Source organism: Ranitomeya imitator, chromosome 4, assembly GCF_032444005.1.
Source record: "Ranitomeya imitator isolate aRanImi1 chromosome 4, aRanImi1.pri, whole genome shotgun sequence".
Lineage (NCBI taxonomy): Eukaryota > Metazoa > Chordata > Amphibia > Anura > Dendrobatidae > Ranitomeya > Ranitomeya imitator.
In genome coordinates, this window is record NC_091285.1 from 670,165,511 (window position 1) to 670,191,821 (window position 26,311).

The following is a 26,311-nucleotide window of genomic DNA, read 5'->3' on the forward strand; positions in this document are numbered from 1 at the left end:
GACTGCACCAGCAGAATAGTGAGTGCAGCTCTGGGGTATAATACAGGATGTAACACAGCAGGATCAGTAATGTAATGTATGTACACAGTGACTGCACCAGCAGAATAATGAGTGCAGCTCTGGAGTATAATACAGGATATAACTCAGGATCAGTAATGTATGTATACAGTGACTGCACCAGCAGAATAGTGAGTGCAGCTCTGGAGTATAATACAGGATGTAACACAGCAGGATCAGTAATGTAATGTATGTACACAGTGACTGCACCAGCAGAATAGTGAGCGCAGCTCTGGGGTATAATACAGGATGTAACTCAGGATCAGTACTGTAATATATGTACACAGTGACTGCACCAGCAGAATAGTGAGTGCAGCTCTGGGGTATAATACAGGATGTAACTCAGGATCAGTACTGTAATATATGTACACAGTGACTGCACCAGCAGAATAGTGAGTGCAGCTCTGGGGTATAATACAGGATGTAACTCAGGATCAGTACTGTAATATATGTACACAGTGACTGCACCAGCAGAATAGTGAGCGCAGCTCTGGGGTATAATACAGGATGTAACTCAGGATCAGTAATGTAATGTATGTACACAGTGACTGCACCAGCAGAATAGTGAGTGCAGCTCTGGGGTATAATACAGGATGTAACTCAGGATCAGTAATGTAATATATGTACACAGTGACTGCACCAGCAGAATAGTGAGCGCAGCTCTGGGGTATAATACAGGATGTAACTCAGGATCAGTAATGTAATGTATGTACACAGTGACTGCACCAGCAGAATAGTGAGTGCAGCTCTGGGGTACAATACAGGATGTAACTCAGGATCAGTAATGTAATATATGTACACAGTGACTGCACCAGCAGAATAGTGAGCGCAGCTCTGGGGTATAATACAGGATGTAACTCAGGATCAGTAATGTAATGTATGTACACAGTGACTGCACCAGCAGAATAGTGAGCGCAGCTCTGGGGTATAATACAGGATGTAACTCAGGATCAGTACTGTAATATATGTACACAGTGACTGCACCAGCAGAATAGTGAGTGCAGCTCTGGGGTATAATACAGGATAGTTCGTGTGACTTCTTTCACTGTTGCATAGTGATTGAGTTTCCCATAATTCACCTTGTTGCTTATTATGTTATCTCCTCCTCACAGTTTAATGTGTTCCTATATAACTCCCTGGGACGTGCAGTAACGTGGAACGTTCGTCTTCCTGTCAGTGGTGTCGTCTACACAGTAAAAGGCTCCTCGGGGGACGTTGTGCCCAGTGAGGTGAGATGTGAGGTTTTCCATCATACTGAGGATTACTCTACCTTTTGTGATCTGTTTTGTAAGATTGATGGCGGGGAATAAATAAAAATATATATTTTTCTTGTGAGCGGCGAAGTTGTTGATTATTGTATCTTTTAATATATGAATGGGAATAGATTGTTTGGATTATTTTTTTCTCTTTTGTGGTTGGAGTTTGTTTTTTGGCTGTCCACGTCATCCCATCTTCCATTTTCCAGGTGACTCCGGTTTCTAATTTCACAAAAGCCGTCCGCAGGGACCAGGGAGCGGCCGAGCGAGAGCTGATATTCCAGGCGGAGATTCCTGCCTTAGGTTTCAGCAAGTTCTCTGTTCAGAAAGTGTCCGTGCAGGAGAGATTCTTCACAAAGACAAATACGAGGACGAGTCCCGCAAAGATGGAGAATAAGGTGCGTGCTAGCATTATAATAATCCTCCGCCGCTTGTGTGAGTGATCCGCTGACTGTTTCCGCTCTCTCCAGTATTACAGAGTGGAATTTCACCCGGAAACCGGATTAATCTCCGCCATTCATAATCTGGAGAAGGGGATCTCTTTACCTGTTACACACAACTTTTACTGGTGAGAATCCTTATTACTGCAGCCTCCGCAGCTTTCAGTACATGATTTAATGAACAGCGTCCTCCTGCCATCGTCCGACGAGGTCAGTAAGCGAAATACTAAAAATATGGTCCGTGGAAGTAGGGGAGAAAAAAAGGAAAATTGGCTGCAGCAGTAAGGGGTTAACGATGGGGTGTAGTTTTTGTTTCTCAGGCCCCATGTGACAGCAATGTCTTAATGTATGAAATTGCATGTTAGTCCTCATTCACCAGGACTACCACCCCTATCCTCCTGCAGGTATAACGCCAGTATTGGCAATGAGGACAGCGTGCAGACCTCTGGAGCTTATATCTTCAGACCCAACCAGTCCACCCCTTTCCCTGTGACGCAGACAGTCCGCAGTTACCTGGTGCAGGTAGTTTTCTTTTTCTTGTACACCGTGTTATCTGGCTGCAGAGCTTCTTCTGCAATGGCCGGCCTGCAGTCAGTAAGTGCGGTGTGATTGTGCGCAGAACACCCTGGTGCAGGAGGTCTACCAGAACTTCTCCTCCTGGTGCTCCCAAGTGGTCCGGCTGTACTCGGACCAGCGCCACGTGGAGCTGGAGTGGACGGTGGGGCCTATTCCTTTGGGGTGAGTGCAGGCTTATTTTTTTATGGGGATTCCAGCGTGCGCCCCCATATCGGTATAAATGACTTCTTCTCATTTCAGGGACAACAGAGGAAAAGAAGTGATCAGCCGCTTTGACTCCAAGTTACAGACCAATGGCATGTTTTATACGGATGCAAATGGAAGACAGGTTCTGCAGAGGAGGTGACTCGGCCTGTGGTGGAGGAGCAGACGCCGCGTCACACAGCTCCCACCTCCCGTCTGTTGCCCTGTGGTGGAGGAGCAGACACCGCGTCACACGGCTCCCACCTCCCGTCTGTCACACTGTGGTGGAGAAATATCACGTCACTCGTCTCCCACCTCCGGTCTGTCACACTGTGGTGGAGGAGCAGACGCCCCGTCACTCAGCTCCCCCCTCCCGTCTGTTACCCTGTGGCAGAGGAGCAGACGACCCATCACTCAGCTCCCACCTCCCGTCTATTGCCCTGTGGTGGAGGAGCAGACTCCTCACTCGTCTCCTACATCCCGCCTGTCGTCCTGTGGTAGAGGAGCGGACGCCCCGTCACTCGTCTCCCGCCCTGTGGTGGAGGAGCAGACACCGCGTCACTCGGCTCCCACCTCCCGTCTGTTGCCCTGTGATGGAGGAGCAGACTCATCACTCGGCTCCCACCTCCCGTGTCACCCTGTGGCAGGAGCAGACGCCGTGTTGTCCCGCTTCCCCTCATATTTTTATTTTTTTCACATAGGCGAGACTTTCGGGAAACCTGGCCGCTGGTACAGACTGAGCCCATAGCTGGAAACTATTACCCCGTGACCAGCCGGATCTATATGAAGGTAATCGATGATTAGAGTTGTCTGAGGATAACTCCCATCAGCCCTTCGTTCAGACTCTGATCACGCAGAGTGATTCTTGCCCAGAGAAGCCATGTTACGTCCCTGTAGTTCCTTCTCATAGCAGTAGAGGTGTCTGAAGGGTCCATTTTGTTTTGCAGGACAAAAACATTCAGTTCACGGTATTGACGGACCGATCACAGGGAGGGTCCAGCATCGCCGACGGGTCACTGGAGCTGATGGTGAACAACTGCGATGAATGTTAAAGAAAAAAACTTTTTTTGGGGGGGAATTATTATTATATTTGTGTCCTTATAAAGGTGCTTACTTTTCCTACATTCCTGATCTAACATGTGCCATCTCCTCTTCTTTCCTGCCAGGTTCACAGACGTCTCCTGTATGACGATGCCCGAGGGGTGGCAGAGCCGCTGCTGGAGCCCGGGCCGTACGGAGAGGGGATTGTAGTGCGGGGGAGACATTTGCTGCTGTTGGACTCCCCACAAGATTCTGCAGATTTGCATCGGACTCTGGCGCTCCAGGAATACATGTCGCCCCAAGTCATCCTTTCCTCTGGAGATGGGGTGCCCTATAGCTCGCAGGAAGGCCCCACCAACCAGGTGCGTGCCTCTGGGTTATATAATGGGGTCCCTCTGACATGTCTTCTTACCGGTGGTGCCGCCATAGTCTGTAGCCACATCCCAGTCCTGTGTCTGAGGGGGTCCATGCAACCTGTGTGACCTCCCCTTCCATTATCAGACCCTATAAAATATCCTTTCCCTCTTCTATGTGCGCTTACCGTCTCACTTTGCCCCCAGTTCTCAGCGCTGCGGTCCCCGCTCCCCAGCAACGTGCACCTCCTCACTCTCGCTCTCCATGAACCAAAGCGGCTTCTCCTCCGGTTGGAGCACCCCTTCCAGGGCCACGAGAGCAGGAACTACTCCCAGCCGGTCACCATCAATCTCCAGGTGAGACCTCAGCCCCGTAGCCGATCCTTCTGGTATATAACGTGCAGACTCCCGCGTCCTGATCCGCTCCGATTTCTGATCCCGCAGGATCTGTTCTCCACCATCGCCTTATCTGAGGTAGAAGAAATGACTCTGTCTGCAAATCTGCCGAAGAGCAAGATGAATCGTCTGCGCTGGAGATCGGAGGGAGGTGAGACCAAATCCTATCACTGCTTACAGATGGCGGTGCAGAATTCTGAGCGCAGCTCGGGGGGGGGGGGGAAAGGACAAACTGATGTATCACAAATTCAGGAAAAAGATTGAAAAAGTGACCATTTTATGTAGGTTTTAATGGATCAAAACAAAAGCTTTGCTGTAATAACATCAGATTTTTGGCCTCAGACACAGGCAGCTTGTGTTAAAGGCTGTATTTGTTCCTCTGCAAAACCCAACACCCCCCGGTCCACCTAGGGAAGAAAAAAAAAAAACATACAAAACACCGTTTTCGGTCTGCAGCTCCTATGCCGAGCGATGCATCTCCCTGGTTGAGTCTCGGCCTTTAGTCATCATCTTCCTCAAGGCGCTGTAGGATAAGTTTGATGCGTAGTGTTTAAAAACATTGGTTGCAAAAGTATTCATACCCTTTAATGAAGCTGATTCTACTCCAATATATTAATCTGTTTTTTTTCTTTGCAGCTTCTGATTTGCCCCGAGGAGATGAGTCTTTGTTCCTGGACCCCACAAACATCACACTGAACCCCATGGAGATCCGCACCTTCCTGGCTACTGTCCAGTACAGAAAACACGCCGGTTGGGGGTAGTTCATCACAGCCGTCCCCCTATGGGGGTCTCCGCAGATGCCTTACTAACAATACCTTGTACTCTGTGGGACGGGGGTCAAATAAAATCTATTTTCAAAGAAAAAAAAAATGTAATTTTCCTTTCCAAGGAAACGCTAAAAACCAGAAGTGTCCATCCAGAGTCCGAGAAGCCGTGCGGTAGTAGATAATATCACGGCGCCCTCAGGTGGTTGTGGTATTATCTCCTGATGGAAGAGGGGTCCCGGGACACCCCCCAGAGTCCTCCAGAGAATGCGAGTAGCGGCAGCCATCGCCCAAGTCACAAGTACCCTGGAGAAGGCAAAGAGGGGAAAAATCAGATACTGGCGCATATTGGACAGGATCTAAAAAAAATATATATATTTTATTTTTTTTAACCACTTAATAAAATTAAACCATACTCGTTCGGTCCCACCATAATCACACTGACAATCATTTCACCAAGTCACTTTTAGAAGACAAATCCTGAGACCATAACAATTTTTCACTTTTTTTTCTGTACATTATATAGTAAAGTTAAAGATTATTTATAACAAACGAGTCCCACAAAATAATGAGCCTCATAGGGTAATGGGGAAAAAAAAAATTAAGGCTCTGGAAGGAGAGTAAAAATAATAATAAAAAAAAGTCACCCGGTCCAGTCAGAAAAGATGGATGCAGATTCTGCTGCACTGAGGCTAAATGCAGACACCCCCTTCTTGCACGGTGGCTGCTCTTCCAGCATCTATTGCTGGGTGTCTGTATATTGCCTCCTGCTGGCAGGGAGTGTGCATTACAGGGGTGGTTATATATTATGCATTGCTGGCTCATATCTAGAACCACAAGTCCCAGCCACTCACCTGTTTGTATTTCTTACACGTGAACTGTTTAAGGCTCAGATCTTCTGGGGCGACTTTCCTCTTGCTCTGATTATGTTTCCTCCTCTCATCCAGAGTCGTCGATATTCCTCCCCTGGAGGAGACCATTCGGCATCAGTGATTCCAATATGAAGCAACACCAGACCACAGCACTCACCTACAACCCCCCCCCCCCCCCCCGCACTCAGCCTACAACCTCCCCCCCCCCCCCCCGCACTCAGCCTGCAACCCTCACCTACAACACCCGCACTCAGCCTGCAACCCTCACCTACAACACCCGCACTCAGCCTGCAACCTTCACCTACAACCCCCCCCACTCTGCCTGCAACCTTCACCTACAACCCCCCCCCACTCTGCCTGCAACCTTCACCTACAACCCCCCCCACTCTGCCTGCAACCTTCACCTACAACCCCCCCCACTCTGCCTGCAACCTTCACCTACAACCCCCCCCCCCCCCGCACTCAGCCTACAACCCTCACCTACAACACCCGCACTCAGCCTGCAACCCTCGCCTACAACCCCCTGCACTCTGCCTACAACCCTCACCTACAAACCCCCGCACTCAGCCTGCAACCCTCACCTACAACCCCCCGCACTCTGCCTGCAACCTTCACCTACAACACCTCCACTCTGCCTGCAACCTTCACCTACAACCCCCCCCACTCTGCCTGCAACCTTCACCTAGAACCCACCGCACTCAGCCTACAACCCTCACCTACAACCCCCCACACTCAGCCTACAACCTTCGCCTCCAACCCCCGCACTCAGCCTACAACCCTCACCTACAACCCCTCCGCACTCAGCCTGCAACCTTCACCTACAACCCCCCGCACTCAGCCTGCAACCTTCACCTACAACCCCCCGCACTCAGCCTGCAACCTTCACCTACAACCCTCACCTACAACCCCCCACTCAGCCTACAACCTTCACCTACAACACCCCCCACTCAGCCTACAATTTTCACCTACAACCTCCTGCACTCAGCCTACAACCCTCACCTACAACCCTCACCTACAACCCCCGCACTCAGCCTACAACCTTCACCTACAACCCCCCACTCAGCCTACAACCCTCACCTACAACCCCCACACTCAGCCTACAACCCTCGCCTCCAACCCCCCGCACCCAGCCTGCAACCTTCACCTACAACCTCCCGCACTCAGCCTGCAACCTTCACCTACAGCCCCCACACTCAGCCTACAACCCTCGCCTCCAACCCCCCGCACTCAGCCTACAACCTCCGGCACTCAGCCTACAACCTTCACCTACAATCCCCCGCACTCAGCCTACAACCTTCACCTACAATCCCCCGCACTCAGCATACAACACTCACCTACAACCCTCATCATCCTGAGCTGTACTGTCAGATTGTGGATGTGCACAGTATAGTTGCTGAATACTGCGGGGCCATCGTTTTGGAGCGTTGTGCCCCGCATGGCACCATTATTAGCCCTGTGTGATGGACTTGGTACGTACCCCGCCTTGGCTCTGGCTTTTGGACCCCAGTTGGCCTCTGGATTTTCCTGAAATCTCTTTAAGCCCATCCGTCGCGAGTTGGGATTTGCATCCTGTCGGATTTCAAAATTCGCCTCAATCCTGCAAATAATTCCCCCAGATTAAAGAGGAGGGACGGGGTTCTCGTGTGCGATTGACGGCCATAAGAGGCACCGCACACCTACCTGGGCTCTGTCCCGAGGATGTGGTGGGCCGGGCAGCTCTCCGACAGCTTCTCCCTTTTCACTGGATTCAGTTTCTCCTGTTCGGGACATAATCACATCTCCGTGTGACACTGACACTCTGTAATCCGACACTTCATGGTCCCTAAATCCTGATAATCCGGCATATGGCCCCATGGCTATAATCTCATATCACTCATTGATTAATAGGAACCTCTTCCTTCTCGTTCTAAAGAGGTGCTGCAGCAGCTACAAAGTCCATTACAAGCTGCTGCAGAACGTGTAACAGCTTGATTACGGTCATTAATAAGCCCACTGGAATTTAGGACCCCCCCGACAGAGACCATGCTGGCCGTCACTCAGATTTAGGTGCAGAACAGAATTTATAACTGAGGACTTTCACGAATCATCCTTTATAGGGATTTTTCAGTTTTGGACCCAAATGCATATTTTATTCACTCGCCTTCCCCAGGTCCAGTGTTGACGCTCCACCGCTGCTTCCAGTTATTGTTTGCAACGCTGCAGCTGATCACTGAGTTCAGTGATTGGTTACAGCACTGTCGGTGACATCAGCGCTGCAGATAACAGGCAGCACTGGACCTGGGGAGGATGAGTAAAGACACTTTTTTTTTTACTTAAAACTGCAGCGGGGCAAAAGTGTTTTTTCAAAAACTAGAAAACCTGTAAGATTTGTGCAGATGAAGAAATACAAGACTCGTAAAGTGGCTCACCCAGCATCTCATTACGTCCCAGATCACGGAGGGCGGAGCGTCAGTTTTGATGGCGTTCTGGCAGGCGTGCGACAGCGAGACTTTATACCCAGCATGCAGCAGGGCAGACCTGGAAGACAGGGTTAGTGATTGTGTACCACCTCTCGATAGATGCCGCCGCCAGGAATCCTGTCCCTGTGCTCACAGGGAGCAGCGTCACTCCATGCTGGACGCAGACATGAGGGGCGCTGCACAACCGCTTTATGGCACTGCTGCAAACATAAGGAAGGGATGCAGGAACTCACCTGAACTGCAGCAGCGATGGCGTGTTACAGCGGACGGTGCTGCTCAGGTTGTCCAGGGTGTAATATAAAGGGATATTCAGCTCCTGCCGAAAAATAAGATTAACCGCAATCAGCAGGCGGGTGAGCGAGAGTATGGCTCTGCCAGGGAATGTCCAGTAGGGGGCGCTCTCGGACCTCGGTCACCATGCTCAGCATTCCCTCTATCCTGTCCGAGGTCTTGAAGCGTTTGGGGTTTTTCTCTGACGCCGTCAGGACTTTCTGTACGAATGTTACATCGTGGAGGGGCTCGGCCCAGAGGGGTCCTCCGACCTGAAACGCAAGACAGGGTAACACGGGGCGGCGGGTGCAGGACCGACGGCCACCATATAACGGGCAGTCTCCCTACCTGGTGCTTCTGTCTGCAGAACTCGCAGCTTGTCCCCACAGGAGGCCCGGACCCGGCCGAGTACTTCATACTGCGCAATGAGAGCGTGACATCCATTAACTCCGGCCCCAATGGCCACCAGGAGCCCTGCAGACTCCGAGCTGTGCTCGCTGTTATCAGCCACTTCAGGCTACAGCCAATATTCTGCAGTGAGTGGCTGTAATTACCCAACAATTACGTCATTGCCGATGGGCCTGGGAAAAAACACGCTTTGTGCGGTTTTTAGTGGTTGAATGGCCTTAAAAGTGTTCTCCATACGCCCTTGCCCGATGTATGAAGTTCCCGTGGGCGAAGAGGCTTTATAGGTTTCCGTCAAAGCTCTTTGATATGTAGTCTCACCTTACTGACCTGCGATTTATGTAAATTTCCCAGTCATTGAAGCAACTCACTTGTTTCCATGAGCGACGGCTCTCCCCATCCGCTGCAGATGGTACGTTCCGCAGCCCACACAATTGTACACCAGGGCTTGTTTACTATGGAGATAAATGGGGGGGGTTACGGTTATTTTTTTTTAGTTATAGATGCACTTGCGCAGTCTCCGGAGCAGCACTCACCTGGCGGACATCTTTACCTTGGCCTGTCCAGTGAAGACTCGCACAAACACTCGGATGTAGAAGTCGGCGGAGACGCTGAGCAGAGGAACAATGTAACGCTGATAACAATTGGCGCGCAGATCTACGCTGTGTAGGAGGATACGCAGGGCCTGGGGAAGGCGGAAAATAACGAGGATCATCTACAATGAGGCGCCTAAATAGAAGCGGTGCACAATGTAACTTGGGAAACTGTAGACAGTGCAAGAGTACAGCGCCACCTAGTGGCATTAAAAGCACTAGTCTATCACTATAAGAACTGGTCCAGGAATGTCGGTACATGCACAGTGGACGATCCCAAAATCTCACACCTACTACCGTCTCTCACCATTTCATAGCCAAATATAAATTTCACCGCACTCTCAAAGGGAATATAATGCCAAATTTTTAACAAATTTATTAAATGTGTTCAGGGAGCATAACGGAATATTTCAAAAAAAATTTTGAAATATTCTGTTATGCTCCCTGAACACATTTAATAAATTTGTTAAAAATTTGGCATTATATTCCCTTTGAGAGTGCGGTGAAATTTATATTTGGCTATTTACGGGACCATTCGGTCCGTTGCACCTGCATCCCAATTCTCTGACAGAGTGCACGCTATATCTATCACTCTCACCATTTCATGGCAGAATCTGGACTTCAGGGACATGGAGCCATATTTGCCGTAGCATGTCTCCCCGCTGTTACCTGCGAGCACGGCCATGTCAGTGCAGGTAACACAGAGCAGCCCTGCAGAGGAGACACAATATGTAACGGGAGGTGAGAACATGGTATCTCTATCAGTACAGATGCCTTCATGGTGGAACTCCTCAGCACAAATGAAGGGTTCCTAAAGAAAACGGCGCCATCTACCTCCTTCACCGACACTCTGCACCGCTGCATCCAGGAACATGGCGGGGCTGCCATAGGGATCGAGATCGATAACATCGAAGCGATCGTGTTTTCCCATCCGGTTATACATCAGCATCCTACAGGAATAATAACACACAGTCACCACCAGAGGGAACAGTGAGGCCTGGGCATACACATGCAGTCACCACCAGAGGGAGCAGTGAGGCCTGGATATATACACAGTCACCACCAGAGGGAGCAGTGAGGCCTGGACATACACATGCAGTCACCACCAGAGGGAGCAGTGAGGCCTGGATATATACACACAGTCACCACCAGAGGGAGCAGTGAGGCCTGGACATACACATGCAGTCACCACCAGAGGGAGCAGTGAGGCCTGGACATACACACGGTCACCACCAGAGGGTACAGTGAGGCCTGGGCATACACATGCAGTCACCACCAGAGGGAGCAGTGAGGCCTGGGCATACACATGCAGTCACCACCAGAGGGAGCAGTGAGGCCTGGATATATACACGCAGTCACCACCAGAGGGAGCAGTGAGGCCTGGAAATATACACGCAGTCACCACCAGAGGGAGCAGTGAAGTTTGGATATATACACGTAGTCACCACCAGAGGGAGCAGTGAAGCTTGGATATATACACGCAGTCACCACCAGAGGGAGCAGTGAAGCTTGGATATATACACGCAGTCACCACCAGAGGGAGCAGTGAGGCCTGGATATATACACGCAGTCACCACCAGAGGGAGCAGTGAGGCCTGGACATACACATGCAGTCACCACCAGAGGGAGCAGTGAGGTCTGGACATACACACGGTCACCACCAGAGGGTGCAGTGAGGCCTGGGCATACACATGCAGTCACCACCAGAGGGAGCAGTGAGGCCTGGGCATACACACGGTCACCACCAGGGGGAGCAGTGAGGCCTGGATATATACAGTCACCACCAGAAGGAGCAGTGGGGCCTGGATATATACAGTCACCACCAGGGGGAGCAGTGAGGCCTAGATATATACAGTCACCACCAGGGGGAGCAGTGAGGCCTAGATATATACACAGTCACCACCAGAGAGCGCAGTGAAGACTGGACATATACCCGCAGTCACCACAAGAGGGTGCAGTGAGGCCGGGACATACACACGGTCACCACCAGAGAGTGCAGTGAAGCCTGGGCATACACATGCAGTCACCACCAGAGTGTGCAGTGAGGCCTGGGCATACACATGCAGTCACAACCAGAGGGAGCAATGAGGCCTGGATATATACACGCAGTCACCACCAGAGGGAGCAGTGAGGCCTGGATATATACACGCAGTCACCACCAGAGGGAGCAGTGAAGCTTGGATATATACACGCAGTCACCACCAGAGGGAGCAGTGAAGCTTGGATATATACACGCAGTCACCACCAGAGGGAGCAGTGAGGCCTGGATATATACACGCAGTCACCACCAGAGGGAGCAATGAGGCCTGGAAATATACACGCAGTCACCACCAGAGGGAGCAGTGAGGCCTGGAAATATACACGCAGTCACCACCAGAGGGAGCAGTGAGGCCTGGGCATACACATGCAGTCACCACCAGAGGGAGCAGTGAGGCCTGGATATATACACGCAGTCACCACCAGAGGGAGCAGTGAGGCCTGGAAATATACACGCAGTCACCACCAGAGGGAGCAGTGAAGTTTGGATATATACACGTAGTCACCACCAGAGGGAGCAGTGAAGCTTGGATATATACACGCAGTCACCACCAGAGGGAGCAGTGAAGCTTGGATATATACACGCAGTCACCACCAGAGGGAGCAGTGAGGCCTGGATATATACACGCAGTCACCACCAGAGGGAGCAGTGAGGCCTGGACATACACATGCAGTCACCACCAGAGGGAGCAGTGAGGTCTGGACATACACACGGTCACCACCAGAGGGTGCAGTGAGGCCTGGGCATACACATGCAGTCACCACCAGAGGGAGCAGTGAGGCCTGGGCATACACACGGTCACCACCAGGGGGAGCAGTGAGGCCTGGATATATACAGTCACCACCAGAAGGAGCAGTGGGGCCTGGATATATACAGTCACCACCAGGGGGAGCAGTGAGGCCTAGATATATACAGTCACCACCAGGGGGAGCAGTGAGGCCTAGATATATACACAGTCACCACCAGAGAGCGCAGTGAAGACTGGACATATACCCGCAGTCACCACAAGAGGGTGCAGTGAGGCCGGGACATACACACGGTCACCACCAGAGAGTGCAGTGAAGCCTGGGCATACACATGCAGTCACCACCAGAGTGTGCAGTGAGGCCTGGGCATACACATGCAGTCACAACCAGAGGGAGCAATGAGGCCTGGATATATACACGCAGTCACCACCAGAGGGAGCAGTGAGGCCTGGATATATACACGCAGTCACCACCAGAGGGAGCAGTGAAGCTTGGATATATACACGCAGTCACCACCAGAGGGAGCAGTGAAGCTTGGATATATACACGCAGTCACCACCAGAGGGAGCAGTGAGGCCTGGATATATACACGCAGTCACCACCAGAGGGAGCAATGAGGCCTGGAAATATACACGCAGTCACCACCAGAGGGAGCAGTGAGGCCTGGAAATATACACGCAGTCACCACCAGAGGGAGCAGTGAGGCCTGGAAATATACACGCAGTCACCACCAGAGGGAGCAGTGAAGCTTGGATATATACACGCAGTCACCACCAGAGGGAGCAGTGAGGCCTGGAAATATACACGCAGTCACCACCAGAGGGAGCAGTGAGGCCTGGAAATATACACGCAGTCACCACCAGAGGGAGCAGTGAGGCCTGGATATATACACGCAGTCACCACCAGAGGGAGCAGTGAGGCTTGGATATATACACGCAGTCACCACCAGAGGGAGCAGTGAGGCCTATATAAATACACGGTCACCACCAGAGGGAGCAGTGAGGCCTGGATATATACACGCAGTCACCACCAGAGGGAGCAGTGAGGCTTGGATATATACACGCAGTCACCACCAGAGGGAGCAGTGAGGCCTATATAAATACACGGTCACCACCAGAGGGAGCAGTGAGGCCTATATAAATACACGGTCACCACCAGAGGGAGCAGTGAGGCCTATATAAATACACGGTCACCACCAGAGTGAGAAGTGAGGCATGTACAAATACACGCAGTCACCACCAGAGGGAGCAGTGAGGCCTGTAGAAATACATGGTCACTACCAGAGGGAGCAGTGAGGCCTGGACATATGCCCGCACTCACCACCAGAGGGAGCAGTGAGGCCTGTACACGTGCACTAAGCTCCCTCACTCCCCCTAGTGGTGCCTTCGAGGAATACACACAACCTAAAGGATATGTGCACAGGATACGGATTTTGCTGCGCATCCGCAGCGTTTCCGCAGCTGCGGATCCGCAGCAGTTTCCCATGAGTTTACAGTTCAATGTAAACCTATAGGAAACCAAAAACGCTGTGCACATGCTACGGAAAAAAATGCGCGGAAATGCAGCGGTTTACATTCCGCAGCATGTCACTTCTTTCTGCGGATTCCGCAGCGGTTTTACAACTGCACCTATGGAAAACCGCAGTGGTAAAACCGCAGTGAAAACTGCAGAAAAACCGCGGTAAATCCGCAGCGGTTTTCCACTGCGGATTTATCAAATCCGCTGCAGAAAAATCCGCAGTGGACCTAGAATACGTGTGCACATAGCCAAGTGGTTTACGATGGCAGGAACGTTGTGTCCATTGTTTCCAAGTACACAAGTAATAAACAGCAATTACAGATAATTCCAGGGGAGGCGACTCAGTGACACAACCGCATTCCTGTGAATGTTAATCATATTATTATATATGTGCCCAGCTCCACCCGCAATGTCAGAACATAGTTTCTTTTGGTACATGTACAGGTCCTTCTCAAAAAATTAGCATATAGTGTTAAATTTCATTATTTACCATAATGTAATGATGACAATTAAACTTTCATATATTATAGATTCATTATCCACCAACTGAAATTTGTCAGGTCTTTTATTGTTTTAATACTGATGATTTTGGCATACAACTCCTGATAACCCAAAAAACCTGTCTCAATAAATTAGCATATCAAGAAAAGGTTCTCTAAACGACCTATTACCCTAATCTTCTGAATCAACTAATTAACTCTAAACATATGCAAAAGATACCTGAGGCTTTTATAAACTCCCTGCCTGGTTCATTACTCAAAACCCCCATCATGGGTAAGACTAGCGACCTGACAGATGTCAAGAAGGCCATCATTGACACCCTCAAGCAAGAGGGTAAGACCCAGAAAGAAATTTCTCAACAAATAGGCTGTTCCCAGAGTGCTGTATCAAGTCACCTCAATGGTAAGTCTGTTGGAAGGAAACAATGTGGCAGAAAACGCTGTACAACGAGAAGAGGAGACCGGACCCTGAGGAAGATTGTGGAGAAGGACCGATTCCAGACCTTGGGGAACCTGAGGAAGCAGTGGACTGAGTCTGGTGTGGAAACATCCAGAGCCACCGTGCACAGGCGTGTGCAGGAAATGGGCTACAGGTGCCGCATTCCCCAGGTAAAGCCACTTTTGAACCATAAACAGCGGCAGAGGCGCCTGACCTGGGCTACAGAGAAGCAGCACTGGACTGTTGCTAAGTGGTCCCAAGTACTTTTTTCTGATGAAAGCAAATTTTGCATGTCATTCGGAAATCAAGGTGCCAGAGTCTGGAGGAAGACTGGGGAGAAGGAAATGCCAAAATGCCTGAAGTCCAGTGTCAAGTACCCACAGTCAGTGATGGTGTGGGGTGCCATGTCAGCTGCTGGTGTTGGTCCACTGTGTTTCATCAAGGGCAGGGTCAATGCAGCTAGCTATCAGGAGATTTTGGAGCACTTCATGCTTCCATCGGCTGAAATGCTTTATGGAGATGAAGATTTCATTTTTCAGCACGACCTGGCACCTGCTCACAGTGCCAAAACCACTGGTAAATGGTTTACTGACCATGGTATTACTGTGCTCAATTGGCCTGCCAACTCTCCTGACCTGAACCCCATAGAGAATCTGTGGGATATTGTGAAGAGAAAGTTGAGAGACGCAAGACCCAACACTCTGGATGAGCTTAAGGCCGCTATTGAAGCATCCTGGGCCTCCATAACATCTCAGCAGTGTCACAGGCTGATTGCCTCCATGCCACACCGCATTGAAGCAGTCATTTCTGCCAAAGGATTCCCGACCAAGTATTGAGTGCATAACTGAACATTATTATTTGTTGGTTTTTTGTTTGTTATTAAAAAACACTTTTATTTGATTGGATGGGTGAAATATGCTAATTTATTGAGACAGGTTTTTTGGGTTATCAGGAGTTGTATGCCAAAATCATCAGTATTAAAACAATAAAAGACCTGACAAATTTCAGTTGGTGGATAATGAATCTATAATATATGAAAGTTTAATTGTAATCATTACATTATGGTAAATAATGAAATTTAACACTATATGCTAATTTTTTGAGAAGGACCTGTAGAGTCCAAAATATCACTGCAATGTCCAATAGCAATGGCTGTGATGGCGGGAAAGTAATACTTGGCCCGACACTCCAATGGGGGCACTTCAAGAAAGTGGTCCAAAATCTGCCTCCTCGGCACCAACATGGGTCAGCAATGAGGCAACAGTGTAAATGGGTATCTTGCACAAGTGCCCCTTCCCCCGTGCAAGGAAGGCAGGATTGGGGCAGGTATATATCTTCTCCAAATTGCAACCTTTAACATTAAAGCAGTGAGTCCCTCCTTTCTTCCAAAAGCCATTGCCACCTCCATCCGCCATTTGTCATCTATTCGATTGCATAGAAACTTTTGATTTTAAGTTCCAGGCTTGGTGTCCCCTTCATTATCCCCGTGGGCTCACCTGGCATCACTATAGCTGGCACTCACAAGCTGTTCTACGCCATTGAACTGGATGTTTCTCTTGATCAGCTCCACCGCACTGGCAGAGAAGTCATTGGCCACAATGCTCTGCAGCCCAGGCACCTCCAGGGCAAAACGGATGGAACGGAGCCCAGACGCGGCCAGACCCTCCAGGACCCGCAGACCCTCCTGACAGAGAAATGGTGGGAGATACAAGTCCAGAAATTAGGTTGAGAGGAACTAAGAACATGTGTCCACTTATTTGTGCTTTCTTGGGGCTCATGCAGATGTCTGTGCCTCGGTCCGAGCATGGACTGCCTGTGCACGGACTGGTCGGCGGCTCTCCCAACCCCAGCTCTGAAGGGTCATAATGTTTCTATGAGACTGTCACATTCGGGTCGAGAGACCAGAGACCTCTCAGTGCATTGTGGTGTGAGATCGGACTGAAATCCACGGACGTCTGCACGATCCCTTACCCCCCATTGGTTGGTTTTTTAATTAAAAGAAAAAAAACATTTAGCCAAAATCAAAAATCCTGTGCCAGCTGCTTAATCAGGTATTTGGCACGGATCTTGGAGATGCCCTCCTGACATATTACTGAGCACTCACTGGACAGGACTCTCCTACAGTCACACGGCGCCGCTCTGCAGGAGCAGGATTATCATCAGGGGCAGATATCTCACAGTCCTCTCCATTATCTGACAGATCCACCACCACTTTCTGCTGCTCCTTCTCCCCTGGCACCACCACTGCAGGAGAAAAGAAAATACAGACACCTCAGGATAAGGAGACAGGGACTCTAACCCAAAATATGCAGGGGCCCATGTGGAGAAGGGGGTCGGTCGCATTGCATGTACCTCAGTCGGGACACTGCAAGAGATCATGCAGTTTTCTCCCACATTGGGGGCATGACCCCTGGTCTGTGCTCTGTAGATGCCTTTATGGTTAGTTAAGCATTTGCTTTTATTGAAGTATAATCTCAGGATTCAAAGTCACAACCCCTAGCATGGCAGATAGTGAGCCTAGGAATGAGCTACAGATTGAGGATTTACTCTGCCTAAAGATCTAAATAGCATTCCTCTCCTTCTATACAGGCATATCGTACTGGTACATAGAGATACATCTCTACATATCTGTACACTTCTACATACTTTTATTTTAGGGATAGAACATAAAGATGTAATTTTTATTTTCAAAGTAAAAAACGAAGAAATCACAATAATCATATTCTTTTTACACTTTTTAAAACTGAACATCACAAATCTGTAAATAACATGGAAATATTGTAACAATGCATGTGTGTATCTTATGAATGTATATGTAGCGTGTGCCCAGACACAAGTCCTGTCCAGGGTCTGCTCTTGCAGTAAATCCTGCCTGTGCAGGGGCATTACAGAAGCCTCATACTCACAGTCGATGCCTTTCTCCGCCAGCTGCATGCGAGCAAACTCTGTGAGGACAGCACAACTGAGGACAAAACAGAAGAATGTAAAGCAGATGTGCCACGTGCATAAATGAAGATACAGACTATCACCCTGCCTTTACGATGCATCTCGGCCCATTACTGAAACCCCCCAGGGCACGATTCCACTTACGTCAGGTCTCGGTTGAACTCCTGCACTGGGTTATAAAACACTTGGTTGGCGCTGGGATAGATGACATTGGCTTTCCCCTCTGTGATAACAGTCTCTTCTTGGGTGGGTGCAGCCCCCTCCATCATGAACGCACAGGAAATCCTTGTCAGACTTTTGGAAGTGAAGACTGAAGCCCTCAGCGGGAGAGAATGGAGCCGATAAGCGATGGAGATCATCAGACGGAACTGAAGGGGAAAATGTATCAGTAGCAGCACTGGTTACAGATCTAGGGGCTGTCCAGTTCCTGGAGATTCTCCATGTAGCTTTCTACTAGTAGGACAGCACCACTCTTGCCTGTGGTTGCATCTAGTACTGCAGCTCAGTCTCCTTCACTGGAATATCAGACACAGCCTGTTTTTTCTATAGGGCACGTAGTTGTGAACTGCCTGCCTGTTCTGCCATGCCACAATCTCTCCAGGCTCCTGACGGCCATTCTCCTGCTTGCTGTGACGTCACATTGACAGAGCAGCTCCTTCTCTTTCACTTCACTGTCAACAGAGCGTCACTGCCAAGGTCATGTGATTGACATCTGGCTGAGCCCAATGCAGAAATAAACATGATGTCGGTAGTGGCGCTCTGTTCATAAAGCTGAGCAGAAGAGAAGGAGCTGCTCCGTCAACATCACGTCACAGGAAGCAGAAGAGTCGCCGGCCGGAGCGGTACGTGGACCTTTAAGAGTAAGAAATCACAACCATAAGAAGGGAGGGGATGTGGATAATTTCTTTTAGATCTAAACTACAGTCCAAAGGGTTAAAACCTGCGCATTAAATTATTCCACTTCTGATATAAAGTCTGAACCACCGAAAAACTTCCACTCTGCTGGTGCTGAAAGTCATTGTGGGTATCCACCCTATGTGAACATGCCTTTAAGGCCGGCGTCACACTGGCGTTTAAAACGGCCGAGTACAATGCGATAAAAAAATCGCATTGCACTCGGACCAATATTAAGTTATGGGGCCGCTCCCAGCAGCCGACTTTTTGTCGGCCGTTTTCCTCGGTCCGAGACAATCGCAGCATGCTGCGATTGTCTCGGACCGAGGAAAACTCGCGGCTCACTCGCACCCATATAAGCCTATGGGTGCGAGTGAGACAGCGCACACCACTCGGATATCATCCGAGTGATGTGCGCTATAAGCGGACCCCAGCAATGGAGGAGATGGAGAAATTCATTTCTCCGCCTCCTCCGCAGCTGTGCTCCGATCCTCCCTGTGCAAGAGGCTCGGAGCACAGACGCATGACACTCGGCTCCTGCTCTGCTGCAAGCAGGAGCCGAGGGTCATTAGCATATCGCATCCGATGCTCTCGCATCACATGCCATACGCTAGTGTGACGCCGGCCTAAGAGGTTTGTCCACGGCTGACGTAGGATCGGTCATCAACACTGGGTGCTGAACAATGGATATCTGCTCCGGTACTTAAAGGGATTGTCCAGTCTAAAAGTACAAGTGTGTAGTGACTGAGCGTGACTGCAGCCTTGTGGACACATCACGCGCTCGGTGTGTGCTGGGAGGATTCTCCGGTGACTGCAAGTCCACGATATTCACTTCCCCGGTCACAATCCGACTAGACTGCTTCTGGCCTCACACAATCCGAAGCCGTGCACGTCTAGTTGGATTGTGGCCGGGGGGAGTGTGCACATCGCGGACGCGCAGTCACATGATCTCCTCTATGCAATGAGCAGAGCGCGGCGGCCCCTGACGTGGTGTAGCGGGCGCTGACAGTCATCGACGCGCACAATCCCTCGGAAGGAGGCGCCACTGACGCTGGCTCTGCACATTCCGCCGCGCTGTGTGCACAGGGGCTATATATTGTACACACTGCGGCTTTAGAGCGGTTTCTAGCCTACAGCTCTCATCAGGCTGACGGTTGTCAGGCCAAGGCAGGAGTTGTCGGGTTGCAACAGCTGTAAACCCGCGCGCTCTGCGCACAGACATCTCCGGTCACGTCCCCTCCCTCCAGGCTGTGCACCGTCACTCGGTCACCTCCGCCGCCATCACACAGGTGCATCCCCCCCGGTCCCCTCATACAATCACCTCGCTAACACTCAGGAAAGCATGTTCACCTGGGCGCCGCCATCTTGCTCCGGCCGACGCGTCACGTGACGCCTTCTAACCAATCAAACGCAAATCCGACGGCGTCCGAAGAGGATCAAACTTTCTTCGTGCGCGCTTTCTTCTCCATGGAGATTTTTTCTTTGTATATTTTGCGCCTTGCTCTTGTTGTAGAACCACAGGTGCCAGCATGCAGAAGGCTGAAGTGATGGCACCTTGTTATACAGGGATTTATACCCAGGGACAGACCAGCCCTGGAGTGAAATAGTCATTAAAATGATAATACATCACATGAGGGTGTCCATTAGTGAGACAGCGGTCCTAGCTGTGACTGAGGGGTCGGTGTCACACCTCGGGGGCTCAGTCATCATCCAGAGATACTTATTCTGGAAAATCCTGACTCTCCGCCACGTTCGGACCCCAGAAGCCCCCCGATTATTATTATTATTATTATACATTTTTATAGCGCCATTTATTCCATGGCGCTTTACATGTGAATACGGGGCAAATATAGACAATTACATTACACATGAGCAGCTAACAAGGCACACGAGTACATAAGGAGGGAGGACCCTGCCCGCGAGGGCTCACAGTCTGCAGGGGGTGGGTGAGGATACACTAGGAGAGGGAAGAGCTGGCTGTGCGGCTGTTCAGTAGGTTGAGGATCACTGCAGGCTGTAGGCTTGTCGGAAGAGATGAGTCTTCAGGTTCTTTTTGAAGGTTTCTATGGTAGGCGCAAGTCTGATGTGTTGGGGTAGAGAGTTCCAGAGTATGGGGGAAGCACGGGAGAAGTCTTGGATGCGGTTATGGGAAGAAGAGATGAGAGGGGAGTAGAGAAGGAGGTCTTGGGAGGATCGGAGGTCGCGTGTAGGTAGGTACCGGGAGACCATGTCACAGATGTGTGGAGGAGACAGGTTGTGGATGGCTTTGTATGTCAGTGTGAGGGTTTTGAACTGGAGTCTCTGGGCGATAGGAAGCCAGTGAAGGGCTTGACACAGGGGAGAGGCTGGGGAATAGCGGGGGGACAGGTGGATTAGTCGGGCAGCAGAGTGTAGGATGGATTGGAGTGATGCCAGAGTGCTAGAGGGGAGTCCAGAGAGTAGGAGGTTGCAGTAGTTGAGGCGGGAGATGATAAGGGCATGCACTAGCGTTTTTGCAGTGTTGCGGTCAAGGAAAGCACAGATCCGGGAAATATTTTTGAGTTTGAGACGACAGGAGGAGGCAAGGGCTTGGATATGTGGCTTGAAAGAGAGGGCAGAGTCGAGGATCACTCCGAGGCACCAGGCGTGTGGGACTGGGGATAGTGAGCAGCCATTGACATTGATGGATAGATGTGGTGGAGGGGTAGAGTGAGATGGGGGAAAGATGATGATTTATACCCAGGGACAGACCAGCCCTGGAGTGAAATAGTCATTAAAATGATAATACATCACATGAGGGTGTCCATTAGTGAGACAGCGGTCCTAGCTGTGACTGAGGGGTCGGTGTATCCGACTTTCTACACTGGTCGCCCACATAGACATCACTGTGGTTATACCCGACACATGGCGGACAGACTGACGCAGATGGTTATACCCGACACATGGCGGACAGACTGACACAGATTGTTATACCCGACACATGGCGGACTGTCATGATCCCAATGGCAGGGGATCACTAAAGGACAAGCACAGATACAAACAAGCTCTAGGGCGATGGAACCTGAGCTGACCGCGACCCTGAACCTAACACACAAATAAAAGTAGCCGGGGAACGTGCCTACGATGATCCTAGACGTCTCGCTCCAGCCGAAGATCTAACTACCCCTATTAGAAGAAACACAGACCTCTCTTGCCTCCAGAGAAATACCCCCCAGAAATAGCAGCCCCCCACATATAATGACGGTGAAATGAGAGGAAAGCACATACGCAGTATGAAAACAGTTTCAGCAAAATGAGGCCAGCTAAAGCTAGATAGCAGAGGATACAAAAGTGAACTGCGCGGTCAGCGAAAAACCCTTCAAAAAACCATCCTGAAATTACTTGAACTCATGTGCCAACTCATGGTACATGAGGAGCAATTTCAGCCCACTAGAGCAACCAGCAGCAGAGAATCACATATCTGCAGGCTGGACTAAAAACCAAATAAAGCAAAACACCAAAACAGGAAAATCCAAACTTAGCTTGACCAGAAGGTTCTAGGAGCAGGGAGCAGAGGTAACAAGACACACTGGATACATTGATAACCGGCGAGGAAATGCCAGCAAAGCCAGGTTAAATAGGAAACTCCCATATCCTGATGGAACAGGTGGAACCCAGAGACCCAGGAAAGACAAGTCACCCAGTACCATCAGTAACCACCAGAGGGAGCCCAAAAACAGAACTCACAACAGTACCCCCCCCTTGAGGAGGGGTCACCGAACCCTCACGAGAACCACCAGGGCGACCAGGATGAGCCCTATGAAAAGCGCGAACCAAATCATCAGCATGAACATCAGAGGCAACCACCCAAGAATTATCCTCCTGACCATAACCCTTCCACTTGACCAAATACTGGAGTTTCCGTCTGGAAACACGAGAATCCAAGATCTTCTCCACAACATACTCCAATTCTCCCTCCACCAGCACTGGAGCAGGAGGCTCAAGCGAAGGAACAACAGGTACCTCATACTTCCGCAACAACGACCGATGGAACACATTATGAATAGCAAACGATGCCGGGAGATCCAAACGAAACGACACAGGGTTAAGAATTTCCAAGATCCTATAGGGACCGATGAACCGAGGCTTGAACTTAGGAGAAGAGACCTTCATAGGAACAAAACGAGAAGACAACCACACCAAGTCCCCAACAAGAAGTCGAGGACCCACGCGGCGACGGCGATTAGCAAACTGCTGAGCCTTCTCCTGGGACAACTTCAAATTGTCCACCACATGACTCCAAATCCGATGCAACCTATCCACCACCATGTCCACTCCAGGACAATCAGAAGGTTCCACCTGACCAGAGGAAAAACGAGGATGAAACCCCGAATTACAAAAGAAAGGAGAAACCAAGGTAGCAGAACTAGCCCGATTATTAAGGGCAAACTCGGCCAGCGGCAAAAAGGTAACCCAGTCATCCTGATCAGCAGAAACAAAACACCTTAAATAAGTTTCCAAGGTCTGATTAGTTCGTTCAGTCTGGCCATTCGTCTGAGGATGGAATGCAGACGAAAAGGACAAATCAATGCCCATCTTAGCACAGAACGTCCGCCAAAATCTAGACACAAACTGGGATCCCCTGTCAGAAACGATGTTCTCAGGAATCCCATGCAAACGAACCACGTTCTGAAAAAACAGAGGGACCAACTCAGAGGAGGAAGGTAACTTAGGCAAGGGGACCAGATGAACCATTTTAGAAAAGCGATCACACACAACCCAGATGACGGACATTTTTTGAGAGACAGGGAGATCCGAAATAAAGTCCATGGAAATGTGCGTCCAAGGCCTCTTCGGGATAGGCAAAGGTGACAACAATCCACTGGCCCGAGAACAGCAAGGCTTAGCCCGAGCACAAACCTCACAAGACTGCACAAAAGAACGCACATCCCTCGACAAGGAAGGCCACCAAAAAGACCTGGCCACCAAGTCTCTAGTACCAAATATTCCAGGATGACCTGCCAACGCAGAAGAATGGACCTCGGAGATGACTCTACTGGTCCAATTATCCGGAACAAACAGTCTCTCAGGCGGACAACGATCAGGTTTACCCGTCTGAAACTCCTGCAAAGCACGTCGCAAGTCTGGGGAGACAGCAGACAAAATCACCCCATCCCTAAGGATACCAGTGGGTTCAGAATTTCCAAGGGAGTCAGGCACAAAACTCCTAGAAAGAGCATCCGCTTTCACATTCTTTGAACCTGGCAGGTATGAAACCACAAAATTGAAACGAGAGAAAAACAGTGACCAACGAGCCTGTCTAGGATTCAGACGCCTGGCAGACTCAAGGTAAATCAAATTTTTGTGATCAGTCAAGACCACCACACGATGTCTAGCACCCTCTAGCCAATGACGCCACTCCTCAAATGCCCACTTCATGGCCAAAAGTTCCCGATTACCAACATCATAATTCCGCTCAGCCGGCGAAAACTTTCTAGAAAAAAACGCGCATGGCTTCATCACTGAGCAATCGGAGCTTCTCTGTGACAAAACCGCCCCCGCTCCAATCTCGGAAGCATCAACCTCAACCTGAAAAGGGAGCGAAACATCTGGCTGACGCAACACAGGAGCAGAAGAAAACCGGCGCTTAAGTTCCTGAAAGGCCTCCACAGCCGCAGGAGACCAATCAGCAACATCAGCACCCTTCTTAGTCAAATCCGTCAAAGGCTTAACAACACTAGAAAAATTAGTTATAAAACGACGATAGAAATTAGCAAAGCCCAAGAACTTCTGTAGACTCTTAAGAGATGTAGGCTGCGTCCAGTCACAAATAGCCTGAACCTTGACGGGATCCATCTCAATAGTAGAAGGGGAAAAAATATACCCCAAGAAAGAAATCTTCTGGACTCCAAAGAGACACTTTGAGCCTTTTACAAACAAGGAATTGGCCCGCAGGACCTGAAACACCTTCCTGACCTGCTGAACATGAGACTCCCAGTCATCAGAAAAAACCAAAATATCATCCAAATACACAATCATAAATTTATCCAGATATTCACGGAAAATATCGTGCATAAAGGACTGGAAGACTGAAGGAGCATTAGAAAGTCCGAAAGGCATTACCAAATACTCAAAATGGCCCTCAGGCGTATTAAATGCGGTTTTCCACTCATCACCTTGCTTTATTCGTATAAGATTATACGCACCCCGAAGATCAATCTTAGTGAACCATTTAGCCCCCTTAATGCGAGCAAACAAATCAGTCAACAATGGCAAAGGATACTGATATTTTACGGTAATCTTATTCAAAAGACGATAATCTATACAAGGCCTCAAGGAACCATCTTTTTTGGCCACGAAAAAAAAAACCTGCTCCCAAAGGGGACAAAGATGGACGGATATGTCCCTTTTCCAAGGACTCCTTAACATAATCCCGCATAGCAGTATGCTCTGGCACTGACAGATTGAACAAACGACCTTTAGGAAATTTACTGCCTGGAATTAAATTTATAGCACAATCGCAATCCCTGTGAGGAGGAAGCGAACTGAGCTTAGGCTCCTCAAAAACATCCCGATAATCAGACAAAAACACAGGAATCTCAGAAGGAGTAGATGAAGCGATAGAAATTGGAGGTGCATCATCATGAACCCCCTGACAACCCCAGCTTAACACAGACATTGATTTCCAGTCAAGGACTGGATTATGAGTTTGTAACCATGGCAGACCAAGCACTAGGACATCATGCAAATTATACAGTACCAGGAAGCGAATCACCTCCTGATGAACGGGAGTCATACGCATGGTCACTTGTGTCCAGTACTGAGGTTTATTCATAGCCAAAGGTGTAGAGTCAATTCCCTTCAAAGGAATAGGGACTTCCAGAGGCTCCAGACTAAACCCACAGCGATTGGCAAATGACCAATCCATAAGACTCAGGGCAGCGCCTGAATCCACATAGGCATCGACGGAAATGGATGATAATGAACAAATCAGAGACACAGACAGAATGAACTTAGACTGTAAAGTACTAATGGCAACAGACTTATCAACCTTTTTTGTGCGTTTAGAGCATGCTGATATAACATGAGCTGAATCACCACAATAAAAGCACAACCCTTTTTTCCGCCTATACTTTTGCCGTTCACTTCTGGACTGAATTCTATCACATTGCATTATCTCAGGTGACGGTTCAGACGACACCGCCAAATGATGCACAGGTTTGCGCTCCCGTAAACGCCGATCAATCTGAATAGCCATAGTCATAGACTCATTCAGACCAGTAGGCGCAGGGAACCCCACCATAACATCTTTAATGGCCTCAGAAAGGCCATCTCTGAACTTTGCAGCCAGAGCGCACTCATTCCACTGAGTAAGCACCGACCACTTCCGAAATTTTTGACAATAAATTTCTGCTTCATCTTGCCCCTGAGAGAGGGCCAACAAAGCTTTTTCAGCCTGAATCTCTTGGTTAGGTTCCTCATAGAGCAAACCCAATGCCAGAAAAAACGCATCCGCATTAAGCAACGCAGGGTCCCCTGGTGCCAATGCAAATGCCCAATCCTGAGGGTCACTCCGCAGGAAAGATATAATAATCTTGACTTGCTGA

At 49.7% G+C, this 26,311-nt stretch overlaps 2 protein-coding genes across 3 annotated transcripts in view; one reads left to right on the forward strand and one right to left on the reverse strand.

The window, feature by feature from the left end:
- Window positions 1-5,172, forward strand: part of MAN2B1 (mannosidase alpha class 2B member 1) — a 32,835-nt gene extending 27,663 nt beyond the window's left edge. Inside the window, exons 13-24 of the mRNA XM_069767247.1 lie at window positions 1,170-1,286; window positions 1,523-1,711; window positions 1,784-1,881; window positions 2,158-2,275; window positions 2,373-2,491; window positions 2,570-2,671; window positions 3,214-3,301; window positions 3,460-3,540; window positions 3,679-3,915; window positions 4,114-4,263; window positions 4,351-4,453; window positions 4,939-5,172. Coding sequence (XP_069623348.1) covers window positions 1,170-1,286; window positions 1,523-1,711; window positions 1,784-1,881; window positions 2,158-2,275; window positions 2,373-2,491; window positions 2,570-2,671; window positions 3,214-3,301; window positions 3,460-3,540; window positions 3,679-3,915; window positions 4,114-4,263; window positions 4,351-4,453; window positions 4,939-5,063 — 1,527 coding nt within the window. The 3' untranslated portion in view covers window positions 5,064-5,172. The remainder of the gene's footprint in view (window positions 1-1,169; window positions 1,287-1,522; window positions 1,712-1,783; window positions 1,882-2,157; window positions 2,276-2,372; window positions 2,492-2,569; window positions 2,672-3,213; window positions 3,302-3,459; window positions 3,541-3,678; window positions 3,916-4,113; window positions 4,264-4,350; window positions 4,454-4,938) is intronic.
- Window positions 4,574-20,128, reverse strand: TRMT1 (tRNA methyltransferase 1). 2 transcript variants are annotated; one of them, XM_069767249.1, is made up of 17 exons: window positions 20,068-20,128; window positions 17,997-18,220; window positions 17,813-17,868; window positions 17,011-17,150; window positions 16,403-16,590; window positions 10,500-10,615; window positions 10,264-10,376; window positions 9,609-9,757; window positions 9,444-9,527; window positions 9,016-9,085; window positions 8,805-8,939; window positions 8,631-8,713; window positions 8,347-8,455; window positions 7,619-7,695; window positions 7,416-7,535; window positions 5,921-6,032; window positions 4,574-5,372 (listed from the first exon to the last, which is right to left on the reverse strand). In XM_069767249.1, exons 2-17 carry the CDS (start codon window positions 18,209-18,211, stop codon window positions 5,265-5,267), a joined length of 1,875 nt encoding a protein of 624 aa, XP_069623350.1. In that variant the 5' UTR covers window positions 18,212-18,220; window positions 20,068-20,128; the 3' UTR covers window positions 4,574-5,264. The 2 variants fall into 2 exon arrangements, with proteins under 2 accessions (XP_069623350.1, XP_069623349.1); XM_069767248.1 differs by having other exon boundaries at window positions 20,097-20,123.
- Window positions 20,129-26,311: the final 6,183 nt, after the last annotated feature.